Source organism: Pseudorca crassidens, chromosome 15 (genome assembly GCF_039906515.1).
Source record: "Pseudorca crassidens isolate mPseCra1 chromosome 15, mPseCra1.hap1, whole genome shotgun sequence".
In the NCBI taxonomy this organism is placed as follows: Eukaryota; Metazoa; Chordata; class Mammalia; order Artiodactyla; family Delphinidae; genus Pseudorca; species Pseudorca crassidens.
Window position 1 is genome coordinate 70,884,443 of NC_090310.1, and position 15,274 is coordinate 70,899,716.

The 15,274-nt window shown below is 48.3% G+C and overlaps 1 protein-coding gene across 4 annotated transcripts in view; it reads right to left on the reverse strand.

The window, feature by feature from the left end:
* Positions 1–15,274, reverse strand: part of CHD6 (chromodomain helicase DNA binding protein 6) — a 210,268-nt gene that overhangs the window by 42,960 nt on the left and 152,034 nt on the right. For all 4 annotated transcript variants that reach the window (XM_067708164.1, XM_067708161.1, XM_067708163.1 and 1 more), the window contains 7 exons: positions 12,602–12,766; positions 11,155–11,334; positions 10,015–10,125; positions 8,181–8,383; positions 6,903–7,102; positions 5,832–5,991; positions 1,320–1,409 (listed from right to left, as the gene is read on the reverse strand). In XM_067708164.1, coding sequence (XP_067564265.1) covers positions 1,320–1,409; positions 5,832–5,991; positions 6,903–7,102; positions 8,181–8,383; positions 10,015–10,125; positions 11,155–11,334; positions 12,602–12,766 — 1,109 coding nt within the window. The remainder of the gene's footprint in view (positions 1–1,319; positions 1,410–5,831; positions 5,992–6,902; positions 7,103–8,180; positions 8,384–10,014; positions 10,126–11,154; positions 11,335–12,601; positions 12,767–15,274) is intronic.

The window sequence follows — 15,274 nt, forward strand, 5'->3', positions numbered from 1 at the left end:
CTTGGCCCCCACCTCTCCAGGCAGAGCTCCCTAGCTGGCTCCACTTCAGGGCCCAATGCTCTGCCTGCGTGGTGCCGTGGGCTGAACAAATTTTGGGGGATGAGCTGTGATTCATTCCTCACAGCACTTTCTGCACAATAAGGCATTTAACCTGCACGGGACCAGTGAGAGCTAAGATTGAGGGAAGCAGAGGGAAGGAGGGAAGCGGGGGGAAGGGGGTGGGCAATGGACCTACTCGTTCCACGTTCTACTAACTTCCCTCCAACTACGCATCTAAGAAAGCACATGATGGGGAGGAGTAAATTCAGATACATTACTTCTGCCCAGTTAACACCGGATATAAATAAGCAAGTTGAATTCTGCTGCATATACATGACTGACAAATTGAACGTTTTAGCAACACACCCCACCTCCCTATCCTTACTAGAAATGCCCATAGTAACTACCAAGTAGTAACAGTCAATGAGATGACTGGTCCTAATTACAAAATGCCTCAGGGGTAGGACTGTCATTGCCTGTCACCTCTCTCCTTCTTTAGTGTTCCTGTGACCACTGAAGTCATTAGCACTGCCCAGTGGAAAGTAAGAGAAAGAAACCAGGGCCCCAGGGAATCTCAAAGCACAGTTCAAATACCAACACTTGCTATGTCCCCTGGGAACAAGCAGCGTTGTGGGGGCCAGAGCAAACTGCCAATCTGGGGAAGGTGAAGGAGGCCGTCTGGGGATCCCACTTATACACCGTGACTTCTGACAGTCCAATCAAGTAGTAGCTGGGGGCTCAGCAGCCTCATTCCCCCCAATCCTGGGATATTCCCACAGGATTCTACAGCTTTGGAAACACTAGCTTACAAAACTAAGGCACAACACATCAAATGGTGGCAAAGTATTAGTAATACGACTAGCAAATAAAGGAGAACCACTCAAAGGTAGAAGAGGACTAAGGCCAAGAGTGGGATTCCAAGTAGAGCTTTTAGTCTACACCTGTTGGATCAAGTATCAAAGTCACTAATATCTATCGAACAATGATTAGTTAAGGTAGAGAAATGACTGCTTTAAAAGCAATTTTACAACACTACTGGGAGAAAAACCCCACTAAGAACCTCACCAAGAGCTGTGTTTGTAAGCAGCTGTTTTCTCCTTTATTTCACTCGTGGATGACCTGGCTGAATCATCCTCATTCTGCCTGCCTGCTCTACCAGAACTGGTCCTGGGTGGGAGGGAACACGGGCCTCTTGAAACACAGGCAGGTTTGTCCATTTCCATCAACAGGCACTTCATGGCAATTCTTTAACACTGGGAGCTAAGGTTGACCTTTTTTACCTGGCCGGAGTTCCTTCAAATGCTTTATCCGCTGCTTCTCCCAGTATTTCAGCTTTTAGGTAGTACAGCATCCGGACTCGCAGTAGTACCCTATGATACGTGAACACAGTAATGAAACACATTAGAACCCATAAGCTGCCTACGAACTGCCATCCCCAAGCTGACCTGGGGGAATTCCGGGCGCTCCCGGGTTGTCAGGGCTATGAAGTTATATATGAGAAAGGACTAGAAAAAGAAAACACCAGGTATTAATGGCAGAAATTATTGTGATATTTCCATTCCACTAAAGAAAACGTATCTCATCAGTCATCTGTTAAGGTCATCCTGTGGGCGTGGGAGGTGAGGGAGGGGAGGTGAGGGCAGCAGAAACAGCATCCCACCTGGTCCTTAACAGCAGCGGTCCCCAACTTTTTTGAAAGAAAATAAATAAATTTATTTATTTATTTATTTTTTGGCTGTGTTGGGTCCTCATTGCTGCGCGCGGGCTTTCTCTAGTTGTGGCGAGCAGGGGCTACTCTTCATTGTGGTGCGCGGGCTTCTCATTGCGGTGGCTTCTCTTGTTGCGGAGCACGGGCTCTAGGCGTGTGGGCTTCAGCAGTTATGGCACGCGGGCTCAGTAGTTGTGGCTCGCGGGCTCTAGAGCGCAGGCTCAGTAGTTGTGGCGCACAGGCTTAGTTGCTCTGCGGCATGTGGGATCTTCCTGGACCAGGGATTGAACCCGCGTCCCCTGCATTGGCAGGCGGATTTTTAACCACTGCGCCACCAGGGAAGCCCAGTCCCCAACCGATCCCTGGCACCAGGGACCGGTTTCGTGGAAGACAATTTTTCCATGGACCCAGGGGGTGGGGGGTGGGATGGTTCAGGCGGTAATGCAAGCGATGGGGAGCAGCAGATGAAGCTTCCCTTGCTCACCCGCCCCTCACCTCCTGCTGTGCGGCCTGGACCACTACCAGTCCGTGGCCTGGGCGTTGGGGACCCCTGCTTAAGAGGTCTCACCCTGTCCACACGGCCACAATGATCTCTCAGGCAAAGCTGCCTTCCAAGAGGCTCGTTACTAGTTTCCTAGTTTAGTGACGGGTGAGGTTATGTTGAATGGTGCTGTTTTCAAATAGTTTCACTTGCACATAGTTACATGTTACATGAATATTTTAAAGTCTTTTTCATGGCAATACTGCCAGAGAGCAATCCCGTCTTCTCTCCTGTGATTCGGCATGGACCACACTCAGGCTTCATGCAACTGCCCCAGCATGTCTGAGATGAGGCAATTAAGTATTTGTTGGGCAACTGGTGTGTCCTGCACCGTGCTGGTACCGTGAGTATGTAACACAAGTAAACGTTAGTTTAACCTTGTTCTTGAGGAGCCTACAACAGTCCAATCGTGAAATAAGGCCAGCCACAAGAGAATCAGAGCACAGCAGACGGCCGTGGGGGTTAGGGGCGGGCGGCTGAAGGTATGCAAGACACAGAGTGAAAGGCAAGGACAGGCACAGAGAAGCCCACCACATCTGAGGAGATGCTGCAGTGAGGGTTACAAGAGTACCTGTCACTGTGTCGACACCAGGCAAGAGTGAAGGCAAGCTACTAAAGCAGAAGCCCGGTTTACACGTACTTCTGTAGAAACTGATCTCCATGTAAGTTGTTTAAAAAGAGCAACGAGGGCTTCCCTGGTGGTGCAGTGGTTGAGAGTCCGCCTGCCGATGCAGGGGACACGGGTTCGTGCCCCGGTCCGGGAGGATCCCACATGCCGCGGAGCGGCTGGGCCCGTGAGCCATGGCCGCTGAGCCTGCGCGTCCGGAGCCTGTGCTCCGCAACGGGAGAGGCCACAGCAGTGAGAGGCCCACGTACCGCAAAAAAAAAAAAAAAAAAAAAAAAAAAAAGAGCGACGAGAACACAAACAGCATGTAAAGTAAATACTACTTTAGAGAAGGTAAGAGGAGGCTGTGCGTTCCCACTGCTGGGCCCTGCACAGAGCATCTCTGGAAGAACCCAGTTAACAGTGGTCGCCTCTGGAGAGGGAAACAGGGGCGCTGGAGTGGGAGGAAAACTTACTTTTGACAAAAAATATTGGTTAACACGTGTATGCATTACCTATTCAAAAGGTGTTTAAATAACGAGGGGTTGAGGTCTCTAAAACAACAAAGTTTCTTAGATCTGGGTTGGAAGTGCCACTGTGGGCTTCAGTTGTAGGTGGCAACATAGAAGCCCAAACTTTTAGATGGGAAAGAACCCTTACTTTTCTGCCATACCATTCCTTACCTCAGCTGTCAATCAACTCAATTTCGAGATGTTTTTTCAAAGCTCAGAGAATGAGAACTCTAAGAATTTGCAATCGTCCCTGATCCTTCTGCCTAGCTGGCAGTAGCTGACGGCCTCCTTAGCAAGAACTGGAAAGAGGCTGTCTTAGGTACAGGATTCCTGCCCGCCTGGATCTACCTCAATCAGAGGAAGGCTTCCAGAAGACGTAAGATACAGCTGTTTCTGTATCTCCAAAAAGAGGCAAAGGTGTTGACATCGGGCAGTATCTGCAGCACAGGAGAACAGAACTGAAAGCCAGTAGCATTCACCTATACTGCAAATGAGAAGTAAATCAACTCAGAGGACGGACAGACAACTCCTCTTAGAGAGCCACTTCCTCGCAGGCTGAGATGATAACCCCAGGTGGCATCTGACCTCACAGGGAAGGACAGCTGGAGCTGGTCTGTGACACCCTTCACTTCAGCCAAACAAAACCTATTAAAACTTTTGGCTGGCGGTATTCCCTTTTCTTTCATTTCCTTCTTCTTCTAGAAAACTATTCTCTTGGTATGAAATATACTTCCAGAAAGTGCATTTTGCATAAATGTACAGCTCGATGAATTTCCACATACCAAACGCACATGTGTATCCAATATCCAGATCAGGAAGCAGAACATTTCCCCGGAAGGCCCCCCCGGTAGGCCCTTCTGGTCACTATACCCACTCTGAACACACAGTCACTGTCCTGACTTCTTAGAGCTTAGATTCGAAGCAGCTGCTTTTTAACCTTTTGAAGTTCTTTTGATAACAACTTCACGCCCCTAAATGCTACATGTACTACTAATTACGCAAATGCTTTGAGTACTCACTATCTGTCAGCATGTATCAGCTCACTTAATCTTCATAACGATGCTGAGGTAGGAACTATTATCCTCATTTTTAAAATAATTCACCTGCAGGTAAGTAATGGGGCCAGGATTCAAATCCAGGCAGTCCTGACCCCAGAGCCTTTCCTGACCCACATCTGATATTGGGGTGGCAGTAAATTTGCTAATTAACAGAGCCCACAATTCTAGAAGCTCACAGTCCAGTTATGCTAAAGAAACGCTGCCTGTTCTCTGGTGCACCTCAGGACAGAACCAGGACCCAAGATCAAAGGGTGGAAGATTCAAGGAAGCAGATTTTAGATTCAATATACAGAAGGACAATTAATTAGAATCATCTGGTAATTAAATGAGTACTGCTGAGAAGTGGTAAACTCCCATCACTAGGAAGGCTCGAGCAGAGGCTGGAGGAATCCCTGTTGGGACACTGCCCACAGAATCCCCACGCTGCGTGGGAGGAGCTGCAAGACCCCTGCCGGCTCTGAATCTCTCGGTTGCTGAGCCAGGACTAAAGAGGACAGTACCCTCCATCAGATTCAGATGGATAAACAGCAGTCGGCTTCTTCAAACACAGAGAAGTGCTTTACTGCATTATTCTTTGATTCTCGGGGTAAGGCCCACACTCAGGAAAGACCTTGGGGCTGGTGGTTAGAAATGTTAAGGAATTCCTCAAAGGTCACAGTTAGTTCGGCTCAACATCTGTGATCATCTGTGCGGGTGTCAAGCGAAGTTCTATGTTAATCTCTCCAGCTGGGGATGGGAGAGCCAAATGTTGCTGCTATGACTTAATAAGGCAAAACCCGAGTCCTTCGTGCTGCTCTTCATCGTTTACTGAATAGATTCTGATTCTGTCATGGCTACAAGCACCGCCATTCTCCAGCCTGCCCCACCCCAGCTCTTAGCCTCGGGATATAAAGAATACTATCTCAAATGAATGTCCACCAAACACCGGGAGGCCATGAATGTCAAAGCAAATCTGAAGAGGAAGCAACCTGGCAAGCGGGTACGGCTGAGAGCGGTGGCCACCAAGGCCAGTCTTCTGCTCTCCCTGATGTGCCCTCAGGGGTGGAGGGAGGGAAAGGAAAAGGAGAGTGAGCAGTGAAATCACCAGCGTCCTCCGTGGATTTTGAGAGTCAGGTCAGAAGATCCTGTACGAACTGCTCTGCTAAGAGAGGCCGGGTTCCGGGGGAGAAAAGGGATGATTAAAGGAGGTAGAGAGGCTTCAATGCGACTGAACCCTGACCCAGTTTCGAGCACACAGCCTATCCGCCTTTCCAGACCTTGCACGGTGGTACAGGGACATCAAGTGGCCTCCCACAGCCCCGTGGGGGGGTCCCAGGAAGCCGCGCTGTCAGAGCAGAGCTGCCACCAGGGGTGAGGGGGGCACACTCACTTGTTGCAGTGCTGTTTGAGGTGCTTCTTGTAGCCATCATCGTGCAAGACCACCTCGGGGTTGCAGGTGGCCAGCCAGTCTGCGTTCTTTAACTCCGGGAGCAGCAGCTGGTTCTTCGTTTTCTTCCCCTTCCTCCCTCTGGGGACTGGAGCGGACAACCCTGAGACAGAAAGGTACGGAACGTGAGCCGAGACGGCTTAAACGCAGCTGTCGGAACAGAGCTGGGCTAGGGTGGCAAAGAGGCAGCCGGGCTATGCACGGTGGCCCTGGACGACAGGCCCCACTCCTCCGTCCCCCAGGCAGGGATGGCAAGGAGATAGCCGGTCCCCTACTTAGTAACCCCCAGGACCATTCAGTCAGGCAGCAAGAATCTACCGAGTGTCCTGCAGGATCAAGAAAGGTGTAGCAGGGCTTCCCTGGTGGCGCAGTGGTTGGGAGTCTGCCTGCCGATGCAGGGGACACGGGTTCGTGCCCCGGTCCGGGAGAATCCCGCATGCCGCGGAGCGGCTGGGCCCGTGAGCCATGGCCGCTGAGCTGAGCCTACGCGTCCGGAGCCTGTGCTCCGCAGCGGGAGAGGCCACAACAGTGAGAGGCCCGCGTACCGCAAAAAAAAAAAAGAAAGGTGTAGCAGAGCCTGTGCCCGTGGGGACCTCACAGCCTAGCCGGGGAAAAGGAATGCTCGGTCTGAGACGTGAAGGTGAGCTGTGTCTCAGCACAGGGAAGGAGCAGTACAACGAAACGCACAGACAGAGGTGGAACTGAGGCAGGGCACGCTGTGTGAGTCCCCATATCAGAGAAGGAACCCCTGTGACACCCAGGTTAGTGGGCAGGACCGGCACGTGGGGAACTTCAAGAGGGCCCACCTGCACTTAAACGAAATATCACAGCTAACACTGGATGATTCTGAGGGAGAATGGACGTGGAAAACACCAGCATCCTTTCTCACAGGTAGCCTTCTGGAAATACACCGAGGAAGAGATGTGCCCAAAGCACGGCAACACGGGCCCACATGGGAGGAGAGAGGGAACCACAGGGGTTTGCTTCTCGGCTACGGCCCGTGCCACCCCTCACCTGAGTGGTTCTGGAGGGTCTGGGCCTGCCCATCTTTGGTAGGCGTGATCAGTTCCCAAATGAAACTCTTGATCTTCTCGTCCCCCTTGTAGTGCTTGACACAGTACACCAGCAGGGCCCGGCAAATCATCTCCATGTCCTTCTCGTTCAGATGCCACTTGAATCGTCCATGGGTCAGAATGTCCTTCCACCGGCCCCAGCTGAGAGTGGAAATACAGAATGGTGTTAGAGGGCGGAAGGGCCACGCATGCCTTCAACATTGCAGGACAAACAGGAGCCGAGTGCTTCTCGACCCCTGCTGGGCTTCCTGATCACCCTGAGGGCTTTGTCCTGAAAGACCTTCGAGGATCGCATACTGCAGCACACCAAATGTCACTGAGGTGACCTGGACACTGGACACAGAGAGCTTCATACGACCACTAGAATGTTAAGAAGGGAGGGATGAAAATATCTGGAGCGAGGAATAAGTCTGGAATTAAAACAGAGTCCAGGACTTCCCTGGTGGCACAGTGGTTAAGAATCCACCTGCCAATGCAGGGGACATGGGTTCAATCCCCGGTCCAGGAAGATCCCACGTGCTGCGGAGCAACTAAACGCGTGCGCCACAACTACAGAGCCTGCGCTCTAGAGCCCGCGAGCCACAACTACTGAGCCCACGTGCCACAACTACTGAAGTCCGTGCGCCTACAGCCCGTGCTCCACAACAAGAGAAGCCACCGCAATGAGAAGCCCGCGCACTGCAATGAAGAGTAGCCCCCACTTGCCGCAACTAGAGAAAGCCCGCGCGCAGCAACGAAGACCCAATGCAGCCAAAAACAAATAAAAATAAATAAATCTATTAAAAAAATTATTAAAAAACCCAACTGACTCCAGCTGCAGTATCTGAAAGCAATGGTGAGCTCCCAGAAGCTAAACCCTCTACTTCTACCAGAGCCAGAGCCCTGCATGAATCATGCCTTAACTCTAACATCTGCTACACTGATTCCTTATATGTCCTTGGGGGAAAAAGGCAGGAAATCAGTACCAGGCAGTAAATTAGTACCAGAGCTCTGCCGTAACAAGCAATATGAGAAAATCACGGCCCGTCTACAACATGGCAGCAGAGTGCAGTGACTGAGGGGGGCCACGGGCAGAAGGCACAGCTCCCTCTTCTGCCAACAGACCCTCCATCAGCCCAGACCCCAGAGGTGAGTGGAGAGACACACTGGACAAATCTCAGGGACTGAACCAAAGAGGGGAAAACAACAACAAGAACAAACAAGTGAAGCCAATACCCACCCAAAGATGAGCAGGTTCTTCTCCACCCGGAAGCACTCGGCTCGGAGGTAGCGTCTGGTTTTGTCATTGAGGCGCCTGGACCTCGTGGGCCTCTCATCAGAGTCACTGTCCAACTCTGAAAACTCCATGAGCTCATCCTCCTCAAAAGAGTTGTAGTGTTTGGTCTGCTTCCTCACGCGCGGGCGGTTGATCACTAAGCTTTCCTGGAAACAAGAGAGGACTGCTGGGGAGAAAGTCCCCTTCACTCTCCCTGTATCACAATGCAGATCCTGCTGCTGTTCCTCAGGACACATTTGGGAAAGAACCACCCCCATCTCGTCCTCCAGCAGGAAAGCCTCTTCCCAGCACACCTGCCGTGTCCACGACTAGCAGAGGGGACACTCTGGGACTTGATGAAGTTGGTGTGTCCCTCCGCCCCCAGTGCTGGCCGCCCCCATCTGCTGGTTTTGCAGTCTAACAGGGGCCTGGGCAGGCGAGGCCCCCCAGCGCCAGAGTGGCCTCCTGTTCTTGCCAAGAAGGGTGGGAGTGGTGCACCCCAGCTGTTGTGCCCGGCATGCGGAGGCCGCCTGTGCTCTGGAGACAGGAGGAGTCAGAGAGTTCCACCTGCTCAGCAACTTTTGGAAGACGAACACAAGTTACTGCCACTTCATTCTGCCTTCCACTGGTGCCACTAACCTTTTGTCTTTCATGGAAAAGATAACCTCTAGCTCAGGAAACTCACCCATTCTGGCGGCTCCCTTGGCCAAGACCATCACTTCTCTGGTCTCCATCACTTCATGCTTCTCGCCCCTCCCCCCATGCCTCTTCCCAAAGCTCAGCTAAGCTCCTGCATACTGTCTCAGGGCAAGAGCTTTTTCTTCCCCCTCTTGCCCACTGTCCTGCACACAGAGTACTCCCTGACTGTGACATTGTTAAACACTATAAACAGGTTATTAAGGGGACTGCAGAATCCTCCTACCAGGAGAAAAGAGGTTGGATGAAGCAACCTCTGGCGATCCTACGGAAGAATAGTTAAGGCTGGATGCTGGTTACTGAATCAGCTAGATGTAAGCAGGGACAGTCTCCTGGGTCTGTGAGTCCATGAGAGTTCAACACTCACCCAAGAAGACAGGCAGAAAGTGATGTGTGCTCATCCTTGAGGGAGGTAACTGGGTCAGAGATGGAGGGAGGGGAAACTAACACGTATGGGCTGCCTCACATGGGCTGGGCAGCCACCTTCACAATGTTATCTCTAACTCTGCCAAGTGGGCGTCACCACCTCCTTTGTTCACATGTCTTTTTTCACTCTCTCAGTGAGGTCAGTTCCCCTGCCCAAAGACATACAGCTGGTCAGTGGCAGAGCCAGTATTCAAACTCTGGTTTTATTCCAAGGCCATTCTCTTTCTCATGTTCAGAAATAGGAAAATTCAAGATACTGAAAAGAATGGAGGTGAACCCAACAAACTTTTCTTCACCATGCTTTTTTCCTCTAATGTTCGTCGGAGGTAAAGTTCCTTGCATAGGAAGTGTTGAAATAGAGGAAAACGGTCACATGCCAAGGATAGGATTTTGGCTTGGGTCAGAGGGCTGATCTTGACCTGTCTGGCCAGTTCCAGTTCTAATTGTTTTTATCGAATTTCCTGGACACCCAGCAGACTGTATGCCCCATTAGGTCACTTTAAAGATAACATTTCTCAAGCTCTATGTGCCAGGCATGTTTTAAGTGGGTTACATACAGCACCTTATTTAAGAACTAAGGCTTAGGAGTAAATAATGATTTGAGCTGGTAGGAATTTACGGTCCCATAAGACACCAGTGAAATGTTCAATGAAATAAAATATTCTCAGTGCTGTACCTTCTCACTCTTTGCTTCAGTGTCCAGTTCAGCTATTTTAGCCCATTTCTGCCAAAAGTTTGGGTCATCTAAGGAAATATCCGTTCTGTTTCCTGAAGCCACAAAGCTAGCCTGTGAAGAAGAAAGAGCCAATAAACTGTACTTGAACACAAATTGTAAAACACCTGTGTGATCTCAAATGCACCAGAGACTCAAGAATATTCTCCATCCGCATTCAAAATCAAAACCCCTAACAGAGCTGCCAAAATGAAAGTGAAAATCTTGAAGCTATTGTTTTAAAATTTTATTTTAAAGGTGGGGTGAGGATATTACAATTTCAACCTACAGGATCATTTTTTATAACTTAAACTCGGAAGCAGGAGGACAACCCCTGGGAGATGATGGCAACGTATGTCCAGTTGCCCGTGAAACGGCTGATTCTTAAAACTTCCCTGGATATAGATTTTCTTTCAGTTCACCAATCCCCAGGTTTCCACTCTGGGCAAGGCCCTGGCTGGGCCATATGAGGTGTACAGAGATGAGCTATGCCTCTAAAGCACAAAATGTCCCTGAAAAAGCCCTTCCCCCATAAGCCACCAAACAGGTGATTTGATCACACAGGTCATGAAGCTCACAGAACCTACGGTGAGAGAACCTGAGAGTGATCTGACAAGTGGTCTGGTTAGTTGAGTTCTAAATCCAGCGACCTGACAGGCAGAGGAAAAAGGCACCTAGACTAGAAGCTGGGAATCTTGAATAAAATCTCTTGTCTCATGAAATGAACAAAGTACGTGTTCACAGGAATTTCAACTCCCAGATCAAGGAGTGCTCTCCAAGGGACTCGGGATGACCATTCGAGGGTTCTGGAGCAGTCTCCGTGAATAGTGAAGAAGGCAAACTGCAAACCCAAGTGTCTATCCTGCCCACGGAAGATCAGCTCCAAGGATTCAGAGTGGTGATTTCTTTTCTAGGTTGTGACCCATTATTCAAAGCCTCTCTAAGACCCTGCATCTTCAGGGTGGCACACAGAACAGTTGTGTAGCCAGACCATTTCAACGGTTTGCATTTAGACAAACAGAAGCCGGGCTAATGAGGGTCAAAGAATAAAGACTCTTCTTTCCACTGCCACCCCACGTGGACTCTGCGGAGAGGGCCTTATACCTTGGCAAAAGTGGATCCTTTCCCTTCAGACTGGATGGTGATGGTGTGGGTTCTCCTCTGCAGAATCTGGTCTATGTCTTCTTCACAGAACTTGGAGCCTTCGTCTTCCTCATCCATTAAGGCACCATAAGCACCTTTCCGGAGCAAGTCCTCTACCTCCATTTTTGAAAGCTGCTGTACCTGGACAGGTCACCAAAGGCTACTCACAAAGTGGGAAATGCACAGGAGAAAAACAGCCTGAAATCTGACCTTCATGATTCAGTACCCAGTTCCTCCACTAATTGCACATGTCAGAAGACTAAAGACACAAGATTTAGAAAATGAAAACCCAGATAGACACTCAAGAGAATGATGGGGAGGGCAGGCAGACAATCCTCCAGGGAGCTCTGGAATAAAACCCAGCACACGACCCAGTGGCCCTAACATTCCTCAGGATGCTGGTTATTATCAAGTGTCACAAACCATTAAAACTATGCACCACTGAAGAGAACATATTTCATGTTTATTTTATGTTTTAGTTTGAGTCTGTATCTTTAAAAACCTCCAGATGTACCAAATGAGCTAAAGAATAATGAGTTATTCATTATTAAATAAATACAACCGTATTGGAAATGATGTCACTTCTTAACTAAAGAAAGGATCCCATGCCAAGTGTTATCTTCTCAACTGCTTGCTGAAAACAGGAAATGGGAGTTCAAAACACCATTTCCTGGTTCTAATTAAGAATCTGGTTCTCTTTATATCAATCACAGGAGGGAATTCCATGACTCCCAGCACTGGTAACTTGAAGTATTAAACTTAGCAACATACGCATAGCTAAGAGGATGTAGAACATCTGGACTAAAGACAACTCAGAAGGGCCAGAGATTAAGGAGATATTCGGCTTTGTTTGCCTAGACTTTAATACAATTCAAGAATCTTAGCAGCAATTTTTATCCCCTCTAGAGGGGAAAAGAAGATTGTATTAACTGCCATAGTTCAAGCTGATCCTTCATTCATTCATTTTTTCATTGATCATCATGCATTGAATGTCTTTAACATGCCAACTACTGTTAGGGGTGCCGGGTAAGATAAAATAGCTCACCTTCAGGGAGCTCGAAGTCTGTAGTATGAGATAAAAAGCATGGTGATAATCTGGAGTTAAGCGTTAAGATCTACTGATTTCCAACAGGCAATGTGTAAAACTCTATTTACTGAAATGTTACTGCATGTTGGGCAATCCTACCACCCAACTGCTCCTACAGATTCCTTTACTCATCTATAAAATGCAGAGACCTGAACCTGAATTACCCTCTATTGCAGGGAATTATCCATTAAAGATGTGCGGCCTGACTCAATTTAGTGAAAGGGAACCTTAAAATGGCTGTAGGAATGAAGAATTCAGAGAGGCCCTGGGCTGCATGATAAATTCTTCTCTAGGCTCGAAAGCAGGTACCAGCATACTCACTCCATTCGTGCTGCCTTTTCGGTTGATGTCCTGAAGGACAGCCTTGTCCAGACCCAGCTTCAGGCTGGCCTTGTCAAACATTTCCCGCTCGTAGGAGTTCCGTGTAATGAGGCGATACACCTTCACGGCTTTACTCTGGCCTATCCGGTGACATCGGGCCTGAGCCTGGGAAGGAAGGAGGGTCACACACATCGTGTCACCAGACAGAACGGAAGCAGCCCAAGGAACGGGGAAATGCTTATATTCCACGTGGGGAGAGTGGCTGGCTCTCACAGTTACGAGTCATGGGACTGATTCTGGAATAGAATTCACCCAGATGCCAGCTACCCCTTCAAGAGCACCCATTTCATTGCCCGTTATTTACTGAGTGACTGCTGTATGCTGGGACAAAGTGATGAGAAGGACCTGGCTTCCTACCCTCCCTAGCCTGTGGTCTGAGTGCAGGCACTCATTCCCAGGATGCTGTCTTGCTCTCTGGGGAAATGTCTCACCCAGAGCAAGCAGCACCACTCTTTAAGTTTTCTCATTTTAATACAGAAATTTTCATAGACGAAAGTAGAGAAAAGTATAAGGACCTCTTATGGTCAACTCTTGCTTCATCTCTGCTATGCCTCTACCCTCCAAGATTACTATGAAGCAAACCCTTGGCATCATATTGATTCATCCTCACATATTCCAATATGTATTTCTAAACATAAGGACTCTTGTAAAATGTATTACCATCGCTATACTTCAAAAAATTAATACTAAGTACTAACTATCTAGTGTTCCAATTTCCCTGCTCATCTCATAATATTTCTTTAAGTTTGATTGTTTGCATCAGGATCCCAATAAAGCCCATGCAGTGTAACTGGCTGATATATCTCTGCCTTTGATCTCTCCTATTCTTCCAAATGCCAGTTACTTGTTGAAGAGACCAGGTATCTGTCCTACAGTTTCTCACAGTCTATATTCTGCTGCCTGCACTTTGGCTGTGTCACTGAATGGATTCCTCTGTTCCCTTTATTTCCTCTAAACTGGAGTTATACCTTGAGACTTGATCAGGTTAAGATTCTACCTTTGGCAAGTGTAATCCATAGTTGGTGTATAAATTTCCATCAAAAGGTACATGATGTCTGGTTGTCTTTCTTTTGAATTGATGATCATTGCCTAGATCCATGATTTCATTAGCGGTTACAATTCCCCTCATCAATTTTTTGGTTACCCTGATGTACAGTTCATATAGGAGAGACAAGCTAAATGTCTGATTCTTTCTCTTTATTTAATCAGTTTCCAAATGAACACCCTCCAAAAGTGACTAATGAAGAGTTTTATAATTAGTTTCTTAAGGAATACAATGCAAGTATGCATTTAAGTAATATCTGTGCTATTTTTTACTGCATTGCTGTTTTATTTTTTTAATAAAATTTATTTATTTATTTTTTTGTTTATTTATTTATTTATGGCTGCGTTGGGTCTTCGTTGCTGTGTGCAGGCGTTCTCTAGTTGTGGCGAGCGGGGCTACTCTTCATTGCAGTGTGCAGGCTTCTCATCGTGGTGGCTTCTCTTTGTTGCAGAGCACGGGCTCTAGGCACACAGGCTTCAGTAGTCGTGGCATGCAGGCTCAGTAGTTGTGGCTCTCAGGCTCTAGAGCACAGGCTCAGTAGTTGTGGCACACGGGTTTAGTTGCTCCGTGGCATGTGGTATCTTCCCAGACCAGGGCTCAAACCTGTGTCTCCTGCATTGGCAGGTGGATTCTTAACCACTGCACCACCAGGGAAGTCCCTGTTTCTTAATGCTATTCAAATACGGCCTATGGAAAACTCCTCAAGTTGGCTACTGAGTTCTTTTTTCTTTTTTTTTGTGGTACGCGGGCCTCTCACTGTTGTGGCCTCTCCCGTTGTGGAGCGCAGGCTCAGCGGCCATGGCTCACGGGCCCAGCCGCTTCGCGGCATGTGGGATCTTCCTGGACCGGGGCACGAACCCGCGTCCCCTGCATCGGCAGGCGGACTCTCAACCACTGCGCCACCAGGGAAGCCCGCTCCTGAGTTCTTTTGACATGATTCAGTCAAATATGGAAAGGAGGAAAACTATGAAAAATTCTGGTATTATATTTGGAGGTGTCAGTATGAACTCACAGTTAGGGGGGTGTGTGTGTGTGTGTGTGTGTGTGTGAATATACACATAGATAAAGAAAAAGATATGGATATGTCTGTATTTATATTTGTATGTTATATCAAAGACCAGCAGTATCTAACAGCTCCCTTGCTTTCTGGTATGACAACATGTTCCATGCTCCCATTGTATATTTCCTGCCCAAACCTGGATTCAGTCATTTTTTCAAGTAGTCCAAGAGCTTCTTTCAGTGGGAAGTGGCAGTAGAGACAACAGTCTGCATGCTCTAGGGACGCTCCCTGCCACTAGGTTGGTCATTGTTCCTGGGCCTACTCAGTGGGTAAAAGCAGAAGCGTTTGTGTGTGTGTAGTGTATACGATCACGGGCACATATAAGACAAATTACATCATGAAATCATACTGATGTTTTCATTCAAATTTGGGACTACGGGGTTTTAACTTCATTAACTATACATCTGTATTGCTTTTTAACCATGTTGAAAAGCTCAGTTCTTAACCATGCCAATATCATTACTCATCTGATTTATCCCGCAAATACATGAAATATCAGAAAAACGGT